Source organism: Oncorhynchus kisutch, unplaced genomic scaffold (genome assembly GCF_002021735.2).
Source record: "Oncorhynchus kisutch isolate 150728-3 unplaced genomic scaffold, Okis_V2 scaffold766, whole genome shotgun sequence".
NCBI classification, from domain to species: domain Eukaryota; kingdom Metazoa; phylum Chordata; class Actinopteri; order Salmoniformes; family Salmonidae; genus Oncorhynchus; species Oncorhynchus kisutch.
In genome coordinates this window covers 30,428-50,103 of record NW_022262711.1, presented here as the reverse complement: position 1 = coordinate 50,103, position 19,676 = coordinate 30,428, and the positions used below count along the sequence as shown (strand labels likewise).

Genomic DNA, 19,676 nt, shown 5'->3' with positions numbered 1-19,676 from the left:
CAACTACCTCTAGGTCAGTCTAGCTCAGTCTGTTGACAGCAGAGTAATATAGACCCACAACTACCTCTAGGTCAGTCTAGCTCAGTCTGTTGACAGCAGAGTAATATAGACCCACAACTACCTCTAGGTTAGTCTAGGGCAGTCTGTTGACAGCAGAGTAATAGAGACCCACAACTACCTCTAGGTCAGTCTAGCTCAGTCTGTTGACAGCAGAGTAATATAGACCCACAACTACCTCTAGGTTAGTCTAGCTCAGTCTGTTGACAGCAGAGTAATATAGACCCACAACTACCTCTAGGTCAGTCTAGCTCAGTCTGTTGACAGCAGAGTAATATAGACCCACAACTACATCTAGGTCAGTCTAGCTCAGTCTGTTGACAGCAGAGTAATATAGACCCACAACTACCTCTAGGTCAGTCTAGCTCAGTCTGTTGACAGCAGAGTAACATAGACCCACAACTACCTCTAGGTCAGTCTAGCTCAGTCTGTTGACAGCAGAGTAATATAGACCCACAACTACCTCTAGGTCAGTCTAGCTCAGTCTGTTGACAGCAGAGTAATAGAGACCCACAACTACCTCTAGGTTAGTCTAGCTCAGTCTGTTGACAGCAGAGTAATATAGACCCACAACTACCTCTAGGTCAGTCTGTTGACAGCAGAGTAATATAGACCCACAACTACCTCTAGGTCAGTCTAGCTCAGTCTGTTGACAGCAGAGAAACATTCATTCACATCTCGATAGTGCTTTTCGTCCTCCTCCAACACGTTTTTACTCTAGAGAATGTATATCTGATATGAAAGATGGTATTTTCACGCTAGAGAATGTATATCTGATATGAAAGATGGTATTTTCAATCTAGAGAATGTATATCTGACACGAAAAGATGGTATTTTCACTCTAGAGAATGTATATCTGATTTGAAAGATGGTATTTTCACTCTAGAGAATGTATATCTGATATGAAAGATGGTATTTTCACTCTAGAGAATGTATATCTGATATGAAAGATGGTATTTTCACCCTAGAGAATGCATATAGATGGTATTTTCACTCTAGAGAATGTATATCTGATATGAAAGATGGTATTGTCACTCTAGAGAATGTATATCTGATATGAAAGATGGTATTGTCACTCTAGAATACATATCTAATCAGATGGTATATATTGTGTGTGTGCGTGTCCAGAACGGTTCACTATTCTGTATCTAGTCCACTACATCGGGAACTGGTTGCTATTTGGGATCCCTCCCAGGTCGTAGAAACTCTTCCATAAAGACCTGGGTGGTAGGTGGGGTGGACAGGGGGGACTGGAGGGACTGGGGGGTGGGTGGGGTGGACGGGGGGGACTGGGGGGTGGGTGGGGTGGACGGGGGGGACTGGGGGTGGGTGGGGGGGACGGGGGGGACTGGGGGGTGGGTGTGGTGGACGGGGGGGACTGGGGGTGGGTGGGGGGGACGGGGGGGACTGGGGGTGGGTGGGGGGGGTGGGTGGGGGGGACGGGGGGGACTGGGGGGTGGGTGGGGTGGACGGGGGGGTGGGTGGGGGGGACTGGGGGGTGGGTGGGGTGGACGGGGGGGACTGGGGGGTGGGTGGGGTGGACGGGGGGGACTGGGGGGGGTGGGTGGGGTGGACGGGGGGGTGGGTGGGGGGGACGGGGGGTGGGTGGGGTGGACGGGGGTGACTGGGGGGTGGGTGGGGTGGACGGGGGGGTGGGTGGGGTGGACGGGGGTGACTGGGGGGTGGACGGGGGGGACTGGGGGGTGGGTGGGGGGGACGGGGGGGACTGGGGGGTGGGTGGGGTGGACGGGGGGACTGGAGGGACAAATCAAGGTTCAGCAATAACATCCTTTTATTAATTTTTTTTAAACACACAAAAAAAATTTGAAATCAAAGTTCGAAGCATCATTCAAGTAAACCGACTCGTCCAAGCAAACAGCCTCTGCTTTAGCAGAGTCCAAAAAAACAACTATATATATATTTTATACATCAGCCTTTAAATTCATTAAATTATTCCAAATCCTCAGCGAAAAAAAACTAAACTAAACATCCCCCTTGAAAGTGTTGAACTAGAGTGAACAGCTTGCAGAGCAGAGCGGTTTAAGTCCTCTTTACGATCTACACTACGGGGTGTCCCGTCACAAACGACACCCACGTTCCCTACATAGGGCCCTATATAGGGAATAGGTGTTTGGAATACAGGCTGTGTGATGCCTCTCTGAGGACCTTACAGTTCACTGACCGGAGGGAAGAAAACCAAGTCTCTTTCCTCCGAAAAATGGCACCCGAATTCCCTTCTTAGTACACTAGGCTTGTCCTTAAGTCGTGCACTAGTTAGGGAATAAGGGTTTAGGGGCCACGAGCCTTGGGCTGAAACGTGTCGAAAAATGCTTCACAACGAAAACGTCTCATAAGGCCACGCTAGCCATTTGGTCTTCTTCTCTCCTCCTCCTCCTCTTCTTCTTCTCTCTCATTCTCCTTGTTCTTCTTCTTGTGTTTCAGTCCCGTGATCTCTCCCTCCTCAGCGTCCAGGCTCCCCCTGTCTCTTCTGCTTTCTATCCCTCTTCTTCTTCTCTCTCATTCTCCTTGTTCTTCTTCTTGTGTTTCAGTCCCGTGATCTCTCCCTCCTCAGCGTCCAGGCTCCCCTGTCTCTTCTGCTTTCTATCCTTCTTCTTCTTCTTCTTCTTCTGTTTCTTCTTCTCTTTTCTATCTTTCTTCTTCTTGTCTTTCTTGTTGCCCAGGCTACCGACAGAGCTGGCGCTGCTGCTACGACTTCTGCCGCTGTCCCCCCCATGCTCCTCTCTCTCTCCCTCCAGCGCTCTCTCTCCCTCCACCTCTCTCTCTCCCTCCAGAGCTCTCTCTCCCTCCAGAGCTCTCTCTCCCTCCAGAGCTCTCTCTCCCTCCAGAGCTCTCTCTCCTTCCTCCTCCCCCTCTGAGATCTCTCCCTCGCTGTAGTCAGGTACGAAGGCCTCATCAGTCTCTCTGACCAGGTCAGGAGAAGGTCTGGAAGAAGGGACCGAGGGAGGAGGTCTGGAAGAAGGGACCGATTGAGGGGGTCTGGAAGGGGCCGAGGGAGGAGGTCTGGAAGAAGGGACCGAGGGAGGAGGTCTGACTTTAGGGTTCTCCCTCCCTCTCTCCTTCTCCCTATCGACCCCTCTCTCTCTCTCCTTCTCCCTATCGACCCCCCTCTCTCTCTCCTTCTCCCTATCGACCCCCCTCTCTCTCTCCTTCTCCCTATCGACCCCCCTCTCTCTCTCCTTCTCCCTTTCGACCCCTCTCTCTCTCCTTCTCCCTATCGACCCCTCTCTCTCTCTCCTTCTCCCTATCGACCCCCCTCTCTCTCTCCTTCTCCCTATCGACCCCTCTCTCTCTCTCCTTCACCCTATCAACCCCTCTCTCTCTCTCCTTCTCCCTTTCGACCCCTCTCTCTCTCTCCTTCTCCCTTTCGACCCCTCTCTCTCTCTCCTTCTCCCTATCGACCTCTTTATCTCCCTCCTCATCTCTCTCCTTCTCCATCATCTCCCTCATCTTTTGCATCTGCCACTCTCTCTCTTTCTTTCTCTCTCTCTCTCTGACAGCTCGGGGCACCCCTGCCCTGTTGTCAGTCCTGGGGGGCTGTAGGAGTGAGGCTGGGTGTTGGTGGGGCTTTCCACCACTCATCTCCTTCTCTAGGTTTCCTAGGCTGGCCTGTTGGCTCTGTCTCCCTGCTGAGGAGCGCTCTACTCTGGGCTCTTCTCCCTCAGCCTTCCCCCTCGCGGGCTGGTTCTCCACAGAGATGGAGACCTGAGGAGAGGGGTATCTGTCCTGCGTCGTGTCCCTGCCAGGGCTGCTTTCGCTAGGTCTGGTGGGCTCAGAGCTTCCCTGAGATCTTTGGGTGCTGGAGGAGGAGGGTTCCGATGGGGGTAGGGCTCTCTTTGAGACGGGAGAGGCACTGTCTAGCTCTCTGTGGTCTTTGTGTTTGGGGTCGAGGTGGTCTCTGTGTTCTCTGGTGGTCTCCTGGTCGTCTAGTGGTCTACGGTCAGTAGAGTTGGTGTTACGGTCAACGGTGGAGGAGTTCTGGTCGTTGTGGTCTTTATGTTTGTGGTCTCTGTGCTCCCTGGCTCTGGGGTCAGAGGTCGCTTTGTGGTCCCTGGAAGAAGAAAAAGGTTTACGATCTCGTGAGTAAGAGTGTGAGGAGGAAGAGGAACTCTTTTCGCTGCTGTGGTCACTCCCTCTCTCCCCAGTCCTCTCTCCTCCTCTCTCTCTCCTCTCTCGCTCCGGCCGCTGAGAGGAGCTCTTCTCACTGATGTGGTCGCTCCCTCTCTCCCCAGTCCTCTCTCCTCCTCTCTCTCTCCTCTCTCGCTCCGGCCGCTGAGAGGAGCTCTTCTCACTGACGTGGTCGCTCCCTCTCTCCCCAGTCCTCTCTCCTCCTCTCTCTCTCCTCTCTCGCTCCGGCCGCTGAGAGGAGCTCTTCTCACTGATGTGGTCGATCCCTCTCTCCCCAGTCCTCTCTCCTCCTCTCTCTCTCCTCTCTCGCTCCGGCCGCTGAGAGGAGCTCTTCTCACTGATGTGGTCGATCCCTCTCTCCCCAGTCCTCTCTCTCCTCTCTCGCTCCGGCCGCTGAGAGGAGCTCTTTTCGCTGCTGTGGTCGATCCCTCTCTCCCCAGTCCTCTCTCCTTCTCTCTCTCTCCTCTCCGGCCGCTGAGAGGAAGAGGGAATCTTTCTCGGTCTGTCCATATCTTTGTCAGAAGCACGGCTGTGTTCCCTCTCTCTTTCTCTCTCTTTCTCCCGCTCTCTGTCCCGTTCGTTATCCCTTTCCCTCTCCTGCTCCTTTTCCTTTAACTGATCTCTCTCTCTCTCCGTCTCTCCGTCTCTCTCAGAAGGGATGGGGTCTCCGGAGTGTTTTCCATCCTGCAGGCCGTCTTCTCTGTCCCTGCCACTAGAGGGGGACATAGTTCTCTCTGGCTTGGGAAAGGTACAGTCCCTCTCTTTCCTTCGCCCTGCCTCAGTCTCCGTCGTCACGGTGATGTGGGGTCCAGGGGGGAAAGGGAGGGAGGGGGTGAGCAGGGGGCGGAGTTGAACCCGGACCCCTCCTCCTTCTTCTTCCTCTGATTCGTAGTCCTCCTTCTCCCACTTGGAGCGAGGGACCTGGATGAGGAGAGAAGAGAACACGTCTTCATTGATTCAGGGTGTGTAGAGCTGTGTGTCTCCTGTATGAGTACTATCTAGTCTAACAGGTGTAGAGCTGTGTGTCTCTGACCTGTATGAGTAATACCTAGTCTAACAGGTGTAGAGCTGTGTGTCTCTGACCTGTATGAGTACTATCTAGTCTAACAGGTGTAGAGCTGTGTGTCTCTGACCTGTATGAGTACTATCTAGTCTAACAGGTGTAGAGCTGTGTGTCTCTGACCTGTATGAGTACTATCTAGTCTAACAGGTGTAGAGCTGTGTGTCTCTGACCTGTATGAGTACTATCTAGTCTAACAGGTGTAGAGCTGTGTGTCTCTGACCTGTATGAGTACTATCTAGTCTAACAGGTGTAGAGCTGTGTGTCTCTGACCTGTATGAGTACTATCTAGTCTAACAGGTGTAGAGCTGTGTGTCTCCTGTATGAGTACTATCTAGTCTAATAGGTGTAGAGCTGTGTGTCTCCTGTATGAGTACTATCTAGTCTAATAGGTGTAGAGCTGTGTGTCTCCTGTATGAGTACTATCTAGTCTAACAGGTGTAGAGCCGTATGAGTACTATCTAGTCTAACAGGTGTAGAGCTGTGTGTCTCTGACCTGTATGAGTACTATCTAGTCTAACAGGTGTAGAGCTGTGTGTCTCCTGTATGAGTACTATCTAGTCTAACAGGTGTAGACCTGTATGAGTACTATCTAGTCTAACAGGTGTAGACCTGTATGAGTACTATCTAGTCTAACAGGTGTAGAGCTGTATGAGTACTATCTAGTCTAACAGGTGTAGAGCTGTGTGTCTCCTGTATGAGTACTATCTAGTCTAACAGGTGTAGAGCTGTGTGTCTCTGACCTGTATGAGTACTATCTAGTCTAACAGGTGTAGAGCTGTGTGTCTCCTGTATGAGTACTATCTAGTCTAACAGGTGTAGACCTGTATGAGTACTATCTAGTCTAACAGGTGTAGACCTGTATGAGTACTATCTAGTCTAACAGGTGTAGAGCTGTATGAGTACTATCTAGTCTAACAGGTGTAGAGCTGTGTGTCTCCTGTATGAGTACTATCTAGTCTAACAGGTGTAGAGCTGTGTGTCTCTGACCTGTATGAGTACTATCTAGTCTAACAGGTGTAGAGCTGTGTGTCTCCTGTATGAGTACTATCTAGTCTAACAGGTGTAGACCTGTATGAGTACTATCTAGTCTAACAGGTGTAGACCTGTATGAGTACTATCTAGTCTAACAGGTGTAGAGCCGTATGAGTACTATCTAGTCTAACAGGTGTAGAGCTGTGTGTCTCTGACCTGTATGAGTACTATCTAGTCTAACAGGTGTAGAGCTGTGTGTCTCCTGTATGAATACTATCTAGTCTAACAGGTGTAGACCTGTATGAGTACTATCTAGTCTAACAGGTGTAGACCTGTATGAGTACTATCTAGTCTAACAGGTGTAGAGCTGTATGAGTACTATCTAGTCTAACAGGTGTAGAGCTGTGTGTCTCCTGTATGAGTACTATCTAGTCTAACAGGTGTAGAGCTGTGTGTCTCTGACCTGTATGAGTACTATCTAGTCTAACAGGTGTAGAGCCGTATGAGTACTATCTAGTCTAACCGGTGTAGAGCTGTGTGTCTCTGACCTGTATGAGTACTATCTAGTCTAACAGGTGTAGAGCTGTGTCTCTCTGACCTGTATGAGTACTATCTAGTCTAACAGGTGTAGAGCTGTGTGTCTCTGACCTGTATGAGTACTATCTAGTCTAACAGGTGTAGAGCTGTGTGTCTCTGACCTGTATGAGTACTATCTAGTCTAACAGGTGTAGAGCTGTGTCTCTCTGACCTGTATGAGTACTATCTAGTCTAACAGGTGTAGAGCTGTGTGTCTCTGACCTGTATGAGTACTATCTAGTCTAACAGGTGTAGAGCTGTGTCTCTCTGACCTGTATGAGTACTATCTAGTCTAACAGGTGTAGAGCTGTGTCTCTCTGACCTGTATGAGTACTATCTAGTCTAACAGGTGTAGAGCTGTGTGTCTCCTGTATGAGTACTATCTAGTCTAACAGGTGTAGAGCTGTGTGTCTCTGACCTGTATGAGTACTATATGTCCGTCAGCAGGTGCCGAGCTGTCGTTGGTGTATTCCTCCAGTGTTTTAACGACAGTCTTCCTCTGCTCTGCTCTGCCCTCTGATCCATCGCCACACACAGGACTACTGCCCCCTGGGGGACTGGTGGTGTAATACACAACAACACATAGTTAATATAGACACCTCCACCTCCTCCTCCTCACAGGACTACTGCCCACTGGGGGACTGGTGATGTAATACACAACAACACATAGTTAATATAGACACCACCTCCTCCTCCTCCTCCTCACAGGACTACTGCCCCCTGGGGGACTGGTGGTGTAATACACAACAACACATAGTTAATATAGACACCTCCTCCTCCTCCTCCTCCTCACAGGACTACTGCCCCCTGGGGGACTGGTGGTGTAATACACAACAACACATAGTTAATATAGACACCTCCTCCTCCTCCTCACAGGACTACTGCCCCCTGGGGGACTGGTGGTGTAATACACAACAACACATAGTTAATATAGACACCTCCTCCTCCTCCTCCTCACAGGACTACTGCCCCCTGGGGGACTGGTGGTGTAATACACAACAACACATAGTTAATATAGACACCTCCACCTCCTCCTCCTCACAGGACTACTGCCCACTGGGGGACTGGTGGTGTAATACACAACAACACATAGTTAATATAGACACCTCCTCCTCCTCCTCACAGGACTACTGCCCACTGGGGGACTGGTGATGTAATACACAACAACACATAGTTAATATAGACACCTCCTCCTCCTCCTCCTCACAGGACTACTGCCCCCTGGGGGACTGGTGGTGTAATACACAACAACACATAGTTAATATAGACACCTCCTCCTCCTCCACACAGGACTACTGCCCCCTGGGGGATTGGGTAGGACTGTATCATGTGTTATGACTTGACATTGACACTGTTATCCCAGACAGACTTCCTGTCAACCCACTCAGGTAGACACTCGTTACTACTAGATGAAACAATCAGTTTTCCACACAGCCAGTCTCACCTGGTGTAGTCCACTGTGGTTCCCGGTCCGTCGGATGCTAGGACCTTACGGTTCCTCTTGGCTTTGCTCCTCTCCACGCTTCCCTTTATATAGCTGCTCTGATTGGCTGCCTCTGTTCCGGCCACGCCCGCAAGCTTGCCGGCCCTCCTCCCTTCTTCTCTGTTGGGCTTAATCTTCCTCTGAGGTTCTCCTCCTTTCATCCCACTCTCCATCAGAGGCCTTACGGAAGCCCTCTCCCTCTCCTCCTCTACGTCACGTTTGAGGTTGCAGGGTTTTACGGTCTCGGTGAGCTCCACTCCGGGAGATTTGATTCGGGGCACCTCCATCTCCTTATCAGACATACTCCTCTCCTCCTTTCTCCTCTCCTCCTCCTCCTTCCTCCTCCTCCACTTCTTCTCAGACTTGGTGTCTGGAGCTTTGCCAGGGTCTCTCTCCTGTTCTCTACCCACCTTGATGTCAGCCTCTCTCCTGGGCTTGTCCTCTCTCCCTGAGCCCCTGTCCTGCCGAAACCCTGGATCTCTCTTCCCTCTCTGCTCCTCCTTGGCTGGTCTGGAATGGTCCAGGTCGGTTCTGAACGGTTTAAACTGACCCGGGCCGGTTCTAACCGGTTTAAACTGGTCTGGGTCGGTTCTAACTGTGTTGAACTGGTCTGAGTCGGTTCTGACAGGTTTAAACTGGTTTGTGTCGGTTCTGACGGGTTTAAACTGGTCTGGGTCGGTTCTGACAGGTTTAAATTGGTTTGGGTCGGTTCTAAACGGTTTGAATAGGTCTGGGTTGATTCTAACTGTGTCGAGCTGGTCTGCGTGGGGTTTAGGAAGAGGTAGTTTGGGAGCTGATGCTAGGGGCGCAGGGTGTTGGAGTTCCATCTCTCTCTGGAGGGAGGTGCAAGAGTCTGGTTGGAGGGGAATAGATTCATCTTTGACCCGTTTGGCTGACGGTTCTGTTAGAGAAGTCTTCTGGTAGGCTAAACCGGCTGTACCAGTCTTGTCCCGGTCTGTACCAGTCTTGTCCCGGTCAGTACCGATCTGGTCCCGGTCTGTACCAGTCTTGTCCCGGTCTGTACCGATCTGGTCCCGGTCTGTACCAGTCTTGTCCCGGTCTGTACCGATCTGGTCCCGGTCTGTCTCTCTAACAGTCTTCCAGCTCTTGGACGATGAGTCTTTCCTCGCTACGCTGGAGTCCGGTCCGCGTTTATAAACTCTGTCACTCTTTCTCCTCACTTCCTCCTCCTTACTGTCCCTGGTCCACCTATCAGCTTTGTCCGGGACTGAGTCTGAGGCGTCGCTGTCTATTGGCTCGTCCCGTACTGGGGTGGAGTCGTCATGGCTTGACGAACCAATGGGAGTACTCCCAGTTCTCTTCTTCTTCTCCTCCGTCTCTTCTTTCCGAGCGTCGTCCGTAGAGTCAGAAGCACTGAAGGACTCCCCTCTCCCTCGCTCAGTCTTCCTCTTCTTCCTCTTCCTGTGCTTCTGCTCATTCAGGTCGGAGGTCACAGTGACCGCGGGAGAGGCGACGCTCGACGACGGATCTCTGTCTGCGACCTTCAGTGGCGTCTGATGATCCTGATTGGCTGACCGGGACAGCGGCAGAGTTCCAAACTGCTCAGCACACTTCTCCTGGTAAGTCATTGGCTGGTTCCTGCCCCTGGGGGAGGGGTGTGAGGGGGGAGGAGGATAGCCCTCACCTCGCCTCCTCCCTCGACTGAAGGGGGAGGATCCACGGTCCAGGCGGTGTCGGGGGGAGGGGTAGAAGTCCGAGGGTGGAGGAGGGTTGTAGGGGTCTCTGTCTCGTCCGGCTGGGGGTGTCACAGGGGCGGGGGCGAAACCAAGGGGGGGTCGGCCCCTGTGGGGAGGAGGGTTATTGGGAGGAGGGTTGTGGGAGTTGTAGTTTTTGAAGTATTTCTCATACCATTCCCTGTACTCCTTCTCCCACTCCCGGTACCCTCTCCCTCTCGTACGGGTCTTTGTGCTCTGGACCCCGGTCGTACACCGCCGGCTCCCGATCCCTCTCCCGGGTCCGGCCCGGGTACTTCCTCTCACCCTCCGGTGGCGCTCCAGCAGCGGCAGGCTTGCGGGAGCTTGGGGGTGGAGGAGTGTGGGTCCGGTATCCCCCTTGGCCAGGTGATCTAGAGCGTGACCGGTAACCTCGTCCCCGTCCTCTCCCCCGTCCCGCCCCTCCACCGTCTCTGAAAGGCGGCGGCGAGCGTGATCGGCGGTAGCCACGGGAATGGGAGCGGTAGCCGCGAGGTCGTCCGTGGCGGCGGGAGTACGGAGAAGAGCGGGAGTAAGACCTGGAACGGGATCTGGAACGGGATCTGGAACGGGATCTGGATCGACTGGAGGAACGGGAGTACGAACGAGAACGGGAACGGGATTTGGAGTAGGATGAGCTACTGTAGGACGACCTAGACCTGGAGAGAGACAGAGAGAGAGAGAGAGAGAGACAGAGAGAGACAGAGAGAGAGAGAGAGAGAGACAGAGAGAGAGAGAGAGAGAGAGGAAGTCACAATCAGATGAGCTCCTGCATTTTTCAGCATTTTCTTTAAAAAAGATAGATTAGGAGTTAGATAAACTTAGATTTTTTGTCAGGAACACATACTGGATTCTACCCTCTACAACATAACCCCTACTTCAAATCAAAACTTAAAACCTACAACCTGATTTTGGACGGAATTACGGAATCACCTGGAAGGTTCACAACTACCAAGATTTGTTTCTCTATACAGCAAATTCTCTGGAAAACAACAGAAACCTGAAAACACCATCCAACCTGGAACTGAGTGAGTAATGCTTAGTCTGAAACTATATATTTTTTTTTTCCAAAAGCCAAGAAGAAAAATACACAACATTACTTTATAAGGATTTCTAACTCTAATTCTAACATAATTCTGCCAAGCTTGATACAGCTTCAAATAGCACTGACGTGTCAAGTGAGAGGTGTCAAAGCTCATTAGCCCAACAATGGCAGGAGAGTCACACAGTCTACCCCAACCAAGTGGAGAGGCCTTAGAAGCTCCCTCCCGCTGTTCAGAGGTAATTAAAATACAGTACCCTGTGCATGTAAAGAACGAGAAGGCAAGAAAAGATTACAAAATGAAGCTCCTTATGGAAAATCAAGAGACACTTTTTGCTGACTATTACAAAAATGGGAACATCAGCAACCTTATCTTCCACACAAACCATCCCCTGGCATGGCACAGTGCTATATTAGCACACTACCCATCTGTTAAGAGAGGGGGGATTAACGAGGGGTGGAAACTCAGAATACTTGACAACGAAGACTCTGAGTTAAGTAATATAAATATCTATAAGTCCGGAACAGTGATGGTACAGCGTAACCACAAACAGTTTCAGCTGGACTTTCACCTAATCAAAGAATTAGCTCAGCAGGAGAAACTCTCCCTTGATAAAGATACCCCCACCCCGAGAGGATCAGACCAGACCTCTTCATTATGTAACCCCACAGATGAGCAACCCCCAGCGGAGGGTCAACCTCCCAGCACAGATTACCACTCCCTCATTGAAATGAAGGACAAATTCACCCAGCTGGAGATAAGGCAGGTGGAGCTGGAACAGCAGGTGATTTCACTTCAGTCAGCACAGACCCAGACAACAGTCCAGCACAACAACAGCCCCTTAACCAGACCCGGAGAGCTGGAGGTGGACAGAGACATATCTGCACTTTGGACAGTGGTGAGACAAATACAACAGGAGAAAGAGGAGCAGAACAGAGCACTAGAGGAGAGTATCAAACTGCTGGTGGAGGAGAGGTTGAGGGGGATGGAGGAGAGGGTGAGGGGGATGGAGGAGAAGTTGAGGGGGACGGCGTGTGACAGAGAACAACCCACTAGAGAGGTGGCCACCCCCACAGAGAAGCCAGCAGAACAGCCCACCTCAGCACCCAACAAAAGTCTCGACACCACAGCAGAACAGTCCACACCAGACCCTGACCATAGAGTCGACATCACAGCAGAACAGTCCACACCAGACCCTGACCATAGAGTCGACATCACAGCACAACAGACAAATGAAGAACCCCAAGCCCAGAGGCTCTCACCCCCTCTGAGCACCCCCCCTGTCAGCCACCCTGATAGCCCTTCTGTCAACCCCCCCACACCCACTGAGGACAAACACAAGACACAGATTGTACTACTTATGGACTCAAATGGGAAATATATAGAAGAAAAAATACTTTTTCCCAAACACAGTGTGTCTAAACTCTGGTGTCCAAACACCCAGCGCGCCCTAGACCTTCTGTCTGAGGCCAAACTAGGCTCACCCAGCCACATAATAATACACACAGGCACAAACGACCTGAGAGCACAGCAGGAAAGAGTGGCCACAGCACTGAAGGGAGTGATTGAAAAGGCTTCTTCTACTTTCCCCAACGCACAAGTGGTTATCTCCACCCTGCTACCACGAAAAGACTTCCACCCCGCCACAATACAGCGGGTAAATGCAAGTATTTCCCGTGACTGTGCCTCAAAACCAAACGTTTTCCTGGCCCACCACTCCACCCTGGACTTGAACAGCCTCTATGACCAGGTCCACCTCTACAAGGCAGCAGTGCCCACCTTTGCCCGGACTCTAAAGGACATCGCTCTCAAACGTATCCCCAACACTCCACACAGGAGTAACAGATCAATAGACACCCCACCCAGACCAGCGAGACACCCTCCCAGATCTGCAGGACCTCCCCCTGGACCTACACATAGAGGACCCACGCCAAGAGGAATTACATCCAGACCACAGTACACCCAGACACATCCACACCCCCACCCCAACCAATCAACACCCCCCCACGTCAACCATGCCCACACTCCATTTAGGCCCCCTCAGATCAGACCTATGCCACTCCTGCCCACCCCATGCACCCCACCCCCGCAAAGATGGCCTCAACATGGAAGCCACACATACGCCCAGGTAGTGAGCGGGCAAACAGTCCCAACCCCCACTCTCACACTCGCCCAAGCCAATGGCATGTACCAGATGCTCAGCAGGCTTTGCTCACACTTACTGGCCTGAGGCTAAACCACGACCAACATCATTGGACACTCTATGGAACAAAAAGCCTTCACTATATTATCCTGGAATATCCAAGGCCTGAGGTCATCTGCCTTTGGCCTAAAGAGCAGAAACCCGGACTTCACCAAAGAAATCGGTAATACAGACATTGTCATCCTGCAAGAAACCTGGTATAGAGGAGATGGACCCACTGGTTGCCCTCTAGGTTACAGAGAGCTGGTAGTCCCATCCACCAAACTACCAGGTGTGAAACAGGGAAGGGACTCAGGGGGTATGCTAATTTGGTATAGAGCAGACCTAACTCACTCCATTAAATTAATCAAAACAGGAACATTCTACATTTGGCTAGAAATTCAAAAAGAAATTATCCTAACAGAGAAAAATGTCCTCCTGTGTGCTACCTATATCCCCCCACTAGAATCCCCATATTTTAATGAAGACAGCTTCTCCATCCTGGAGGGGGAAATCAATCATTTCCAGGCCCAGGGACATGTACTAGTCTGTGGTGACCTAAATGCCAGAACCGGACAAGAACCTGACACCCTCAGCACACAAGGGGACAAACACCTGCCTGGAGGTGACAGCATTCCCTCCCCCATATGCCCCCCTAGGCACAACTATGACAACATAACCAACAAAAACGGGTCACAACTCCTGCAGCTCTGTCGCACGCTGGGTATGTACATAGTCAACGGTAGGCTTCGAGGGGACTCCTATGGTAGGTACACCTATAGCTCATCTCTTGGCAGTAGTACTGTAGACTACTTTATCACTGACCTCAACCCAGAGTCTCTCAGAGCGTTCACAGTCAGCCCACTGACACCCCTATCAGACCACAGCAAAATCACAGTCTACTTAAACAGAGCAATACTCAATCATGAGGCATCAAAGCCAAAGGAACTGAGTAACATTAAGAAATGCTATAGATGGAAGGAATGCAGTTTGGAAACCTACCAAAAAACAATTAGGCAACAACAAATTCAATCCCTCTTAGACAATTTCCTGGGTAAAACGTTCCACTGTAATAGCGAAGGTGTAAACTTGGCAGTAGAAAATCTTAACAGTATATTTGACCTCTCAGCTTCCCTATCAAATCTAAAAATCTCAAATAGAAAACCGAAGAAAATTAACAATAATGACAAATGGTTTGATGAAGAATGCAAAAATCTAAGAAAGAAATTGAGAAACCTGTCCAACCAAAAACATAGAGACCCGGAAAACCTGAGTCTACGCCTTCACTATGGTGAATCACTAAAACAATACAGAAATACACTACGGAAAAAGAAGGAACAGCATGTCAGAAATCAGCTCAATGCAATTGAAGAATCCATAGACTCTAACCACTTCTGGGAAAATTGGAAAACACTAAACAAACAACAACACGAAGAATTATCTATCCAAAATGGAGATGTATGGGTAAACCACTTCTCCAATCTTTTTGGCTCTATAACAAAGAATAAAGAGCAAAAACATATACATGATCAAACACAGATCTTAGAATCAACTATTAAAGACTACCAGAACCCACTGGATTCTCCAATTACATTGAAAGAGTTACAGGACAAAATAAAAACCCTCCAACCCAAAAAGGCCTGTGGTGTTGATGGTATCCTCAATGAAATGATCAAATATACAGACAACAAATTCCAATTGGCTATACTAAAACTCTTTAACATCATACTTAGCTCTGGCATCTTCCCCAATATTTGGAACCATGGACTGATCACCCCAATCCACAAAAGTGGAGACAAATTTGACCCCAATAACTACCGTGGAATATGTGTCAACAGTAACCTTGGGAAAATCCTCTGCATTATTATTAACAGCAGACTCGTACATTTCCTCAATGAAAACAATGTACTGAGCAAATGTCAAATTGGCTTTTTACCAAATTACCGTACAACAGACCATGTATTCACCCTGCACACCCTAATTGACAATCAAACAAACCAAAACAAAGGCAAAGTCTTCTCATGCTTTGTTGATTTCAAAAAAGCCTTCGACTCAATCTGGCATGAGGGTCTGCTATACAAACTGATGGAAAGTGGTGTTGGGGGTAAAACATACGACATTATAAAATCCATGTACACAAACAACAAGTGTGCGGTTAAAATTGGCAAAAAACACACACATTTCTTCACACAGGGTCGTGGGGTTAGACAGGGATGCAGCTTAAGCCCCACCCTCTTCAACATATATATCAACGAATTGGCGAGGGCACTAGAAAAGTCTGCAGCACCCGGCCTCCCCCTGCTAGAATCCGAAGTCAAATGTCTGCTGTTTGCTGATGATCTGGTGCTTCTGTCACCAACCAAGGAGGGCCTACAGCAGCACCTAGATCTTATGCACAGATTCTGTCAGACCTGGGCCCTGACAGTAAATCTCAGTAAGACCAAAATAATGGTGTTCCAAAAAAGGTCCAGTCACCAGGACCACAAATACAAATTCCATCTAGACACTGTTGCCCTAGAGCACACAAAAAACTATACATACCTTGGCCTAAACATCAGCACCACAGGTAACTTCCACAAAGCTGTGAACGATCTGAGAGACAAGGCAAGAAGGGCATTCTATGCCATCAAAAGAAACATAAATTTCAACATACCAATTAGGATCTGGCTAAAAATACTTGAATCAGTCATAGAGCCCATTGCCCTTTATGGTTGTGAGGTCTGGGGTCCGCTCACCAACCAAGACTTCACAAAATGGGACAAACACCAAATTGAGACTCTGCACGCAGAATTCTGCAAAAATATCCTCCGTGTACAACGTAGAACACCAAATAATGCATGCAGAGCAGAATTAGGCCGATACCCACTAATTATCAAAATCCAGAAAAGAGCTGTTAAATTCTACAACCACCTAAAAGGAAGCGATTCACAAACCTTCCATAACAAAGCCATCACCTACAGAGAGATGAACCTGGAGAAGAGTCCCCTAAGCAAGCTGGTCCTGGGGCTCTGTTCACAAACACAAACACCCACTACAGAGCCCCAGGACAGCAGCACAATTAGACCCAACCAAATCATGAGAAAACAAAAAGATAACTACTTAACACATTGGAAAGAATTAACAAAAAAACAGAGCAAACTAGAATGCTATTTGGCCCTACACAGAGAGTACACAGCGGCAGAATACCTGACCACTGTGACTGACCCAAAATTAAGGAAAGCCTTGACTATGTACAGACTCAGTGAGCATAGCCTTGCTATTGAGAAAGGCCGCCGTAGGCAGACTTGGCTCTCAAGAGAAGACAGGCTATGTGCTCACTGCCCACAAAATGAGGTGGAAACTGAGCTGCACTTCCTAACCTCCTGCCCAATGTATGACCATATTAGAGAGACATATTTCCCTCAGATTACACAGATCCACAAAGAATTCGAAAACAAATCCAATTTTGAAAAACTCCCATATCTACTGGGTGAAATTCCACAGTGTGCCATCACAGCAGCAAGATTTGTGACCTGTTGCCATGAGAAAAGGGCAACCAGTGAAGAACAAACACCATTGTAAATACAACCCATATTTATGCTTATTTATTTTATCTTGTGTCCTTTAGCCATTTGTACATTGTTAGAACACTGTATATATATATATATAATATGACATTTGTAATGTCTTTACTGTTTTGAAACTTCTGTATGTGTAATGTTTACTGTTCATTTTTGTTGTTTTGCACTTTATATATTCACTTTGTATGTTGTCTACCTCACTTGCTTTGGCAATGTTAACACGTTTCCCATGCCAATAAAGCCCTTGAATTGAATTGAATTGAATTGAGAGAGAGAGAGAGAGAGAGAGAGAGAGAGAGAGACAGAGAGAGAGAGACACAGAGAGAGACAGAGACAGAGAGAGACAGAGACAGAGACAGAGAGAGACAGAGAGAGAGAGAGAGAGACAGAGACAGACAGAGACAGAGACAGAGAGACACAGAGAGAGACAGAGACACAGAGAGAGAGACAGAGAGAGAGAGACACAGAGAGAGAGAGAGAGAGAGAGAGAGAGAGAGGGGGGATAGATTAAGTGTTAGTAGTATAGAATACTATTATATGAGTAAAGAATACTATTTTGCAAGTATAGAATACTACTACACAGGTATAGAATACTATTATACGAGTATTGTAGGAGTATTGTATTACAGTTATTAGTACTATGTGAATAATGCATGGGTACTATACGAGTATTATACCTGGAATAAGAGAGTCTCCTCTCCTTCTGTATTATATGAGTATTATACCTGGAATAAGAGAGTCTCCTCTCCTTCTGTATTATACGAGTATTATACCTGGAATAAGAGAGTCTCCTCTCCTTCTGTATTATACGAGTATTATACCTGGAATAAGAGAGTCTCCTCTCCTTCTGTATTATATGAGTATTATACCTGGAATAAGAGAGTCTCCTCTCCTTCTGTATTATACGAGTATTATACCTGGAATAAGAGAGTCTCCTCACCTTCTGTATTATATGAGTATTATACCTGGAATAAGAGAGTCTCCTCTCCTTCTGTATTATATGAGTATTATACCTGGAATAAGAGAGTCTCCTCTCCTGTATTATATGAGTATTATACCTGGAATAAGAGTCTCCTCTCCTGTATTATATGAGTATTATACCTGGAATAAGAGTCTCCTCTCCTGTATTATATGAGTATTATACCTGGAATAAGAGAGTCTCCTCTCCTTCTGTATTATATGAGTATTATACCTGGAATAAGAGAGTCTCCTCTCCTTCTCTATACGAGTATTATACCTGGAATAGAGAGTCTCCTCACCTTCTGTATTATATGAGTATTATACCTGGAATAAGAGCGTCGTCTCTCCTTCTGGATCTTTCTGTACTCCAGCAGCTCCTTGGCAAAGTCGTTGGTGAACTCATCCAGCTTGGACTTTTCCCGGTTACCGTAGCGACAGTCGGAGCTGGGGGACGACAGGAAGATATTTGGACAACGGTAGGAGAAGTAAGACGAGAGAAGCAATACCGCAAAAAAGTTCAACAAGGTTTTCCCATCGTAGTTTAAATGATAAACTAAGAGGCGGATCGAAACAGACTGAGACTTTAGTTCAGTGGGCTAACAGTCAGGAGCAGCACGCGGGCACGAGACCCAGTCACTCACACAATACATATTAGCAGAGAAGAATGACATCACACACACGGATCGAAACAGACTTGAGACTTTAGTTCAGTGGGCTAACAGTCAGAGCAGCACGCGGGCACGAGACCCAGTCACTCACACAATACATATTAGCAGAGAAGAATGACATCACACACGGATCGAAACAGACTTGAGACTTTAGTTCAGTGGGCTAACAGTCAGAGCAGCACGCGGGCACGAGACCCAGTCACTCACACAATACATATTAGCAGAGAAGAATGACATCACACACGGATCGAAACAGACTTGAGACTTTAGTTCAGTGGGCTAACAGTCAGGAGCAGCACGCGGGCACGAGACCCAGTCACTCACACAATACATATTAGCAGAGAAGAATGACATCACACACGGATCGAAACAGACTTGATACTTTAGTTCAGTGGGCTAACAGTCAGAGCAGCACGCGGGCACGAGACCCAGTCACTCACACAATACATATTAGCAGAGAAGAATGACATCACACACAGGTGTCAAGACTCATTCCACGGAGGGCTGAGCGTCCGAGTTGTCACTCCCCAACCCCCCCTTTCTACTTGATTGATCAGTTAAGGCCATTGATTGGTTAGGAACTCACCTGGTTGTCTAGGGGACAGATTGGAGGAAGTAAGTCAACAACAGTCAGAATGAGACAGTCCTGACCTGACAGATCAACTCCTCAGTCAGTCCATCAGAACAAGTCAGAATGAGACAGTCAGTCCATCATAACAACAGTCAGAATGACAGTCAGTCCATCAGAACAACAGTCAGAATGACAGTCAGTCCATCAGAACAACAGTCAGAATGACAGTCAGTCCATCAGAACAACAGTCAGAATGACAGTCGGTCCATCAGAACAACAATCAGAATGACAGTCGGTTCATCAGAACAACAGTCAGAATGAGACAGTCAGTCCATCAGAACAACAGTCAGAATGAGACAGTCAGTCCATCAGAACAACAGTCAGAATGAGACAGTCCTGAAAGATCAACTCCTCAGTCAGTCCATCAGAATGACAGTCAGTCCATCAGAACAACAGTCGGAATGACAGTCAGTCTATCAGAACAACAGTCCGAATGACAGTCTGTCCATCTGAATGACAGTCAGTCCATCAGAACAAGTCGGAATGACAGTCAGTCCATCAGAACGACAGTCAGTCCATCAGAACAACAGTCAGAATGACAGTCAGTCCATCAGAACAACAGTCATAATGACAGTCAGTCCATCAGAACGACAGTCAGAACGACAGTCAGTCCATCAGAACAA

At 48.6% G+C, this 19,676-nt stretch overlaps 1 protein-coding gene across 2 annotated transcripts; it reads right to left on the bottom strand.

Annotated features, from left to right (window-relative positions):
• Positions 1–1,831: 1,831 nt before the first annotated feature.
• On the bottom strand, positions 1,832–18,387 carry LOC116361894 (zinc finger CCCH domain-containing protein 13). Of its 2 annotated transcripts, XM_031816229.1 has the most exons (5): positions 18,079–18,387; positions 8,259–10,668; positions 7,233–7,371; positions 4,578–5,124; positions 1,832–4,490 (listed from the first exon to the last, which is right to left on the bottom strand). In XM_031816229.1, exons 1-5 carry the CDS (start codon positions 18,155–18,157, stop codon positions 3,232–3,234), a joined length of 4,434 nt encoding a protein of 1,477 aa, XP_031672089.1. In that variant the 5' UTR covers positions 18,158–18,387; the 3' UTR covers positions 1,832–3,231. The 2 variants fall into 2 exon arrangements, with proteins under 2 accessions (XP_031672089.1, XP_031672088.1); XM_031816228.1 differs by having other exon boundaries at positions 1,832–5,124; positions 18,079–18,386.
• Positions 18,388–19,676: the final 1,289 nt, after the last annotated feature.

Excerpts from the sequence above, each read along its gene's own strand:
- LOC116361894 (XM_031816228.1), bottom strand. The coding sequence starts at position 18,157 with ATGAGTTCACCAACGACTTTGCCAAGGAGCTGCTGGAGTACAGAAAGA. Across the intron at positions 7,372-8,258 it reads ACCACAGTGGACTACACCAG|TCCCCCAGGGGGCAGTAGTC; the intron begins GTGAGACTGGCT and ends TTACACCACCAG. Across the intron at positions 5,125-7,232 it reads GACATATAGTACTCATACAG|GTCCCTCGCTCCAAGTGGGA; the intron begins GTCAGAGACACA and ends CTCCTCATCCAG.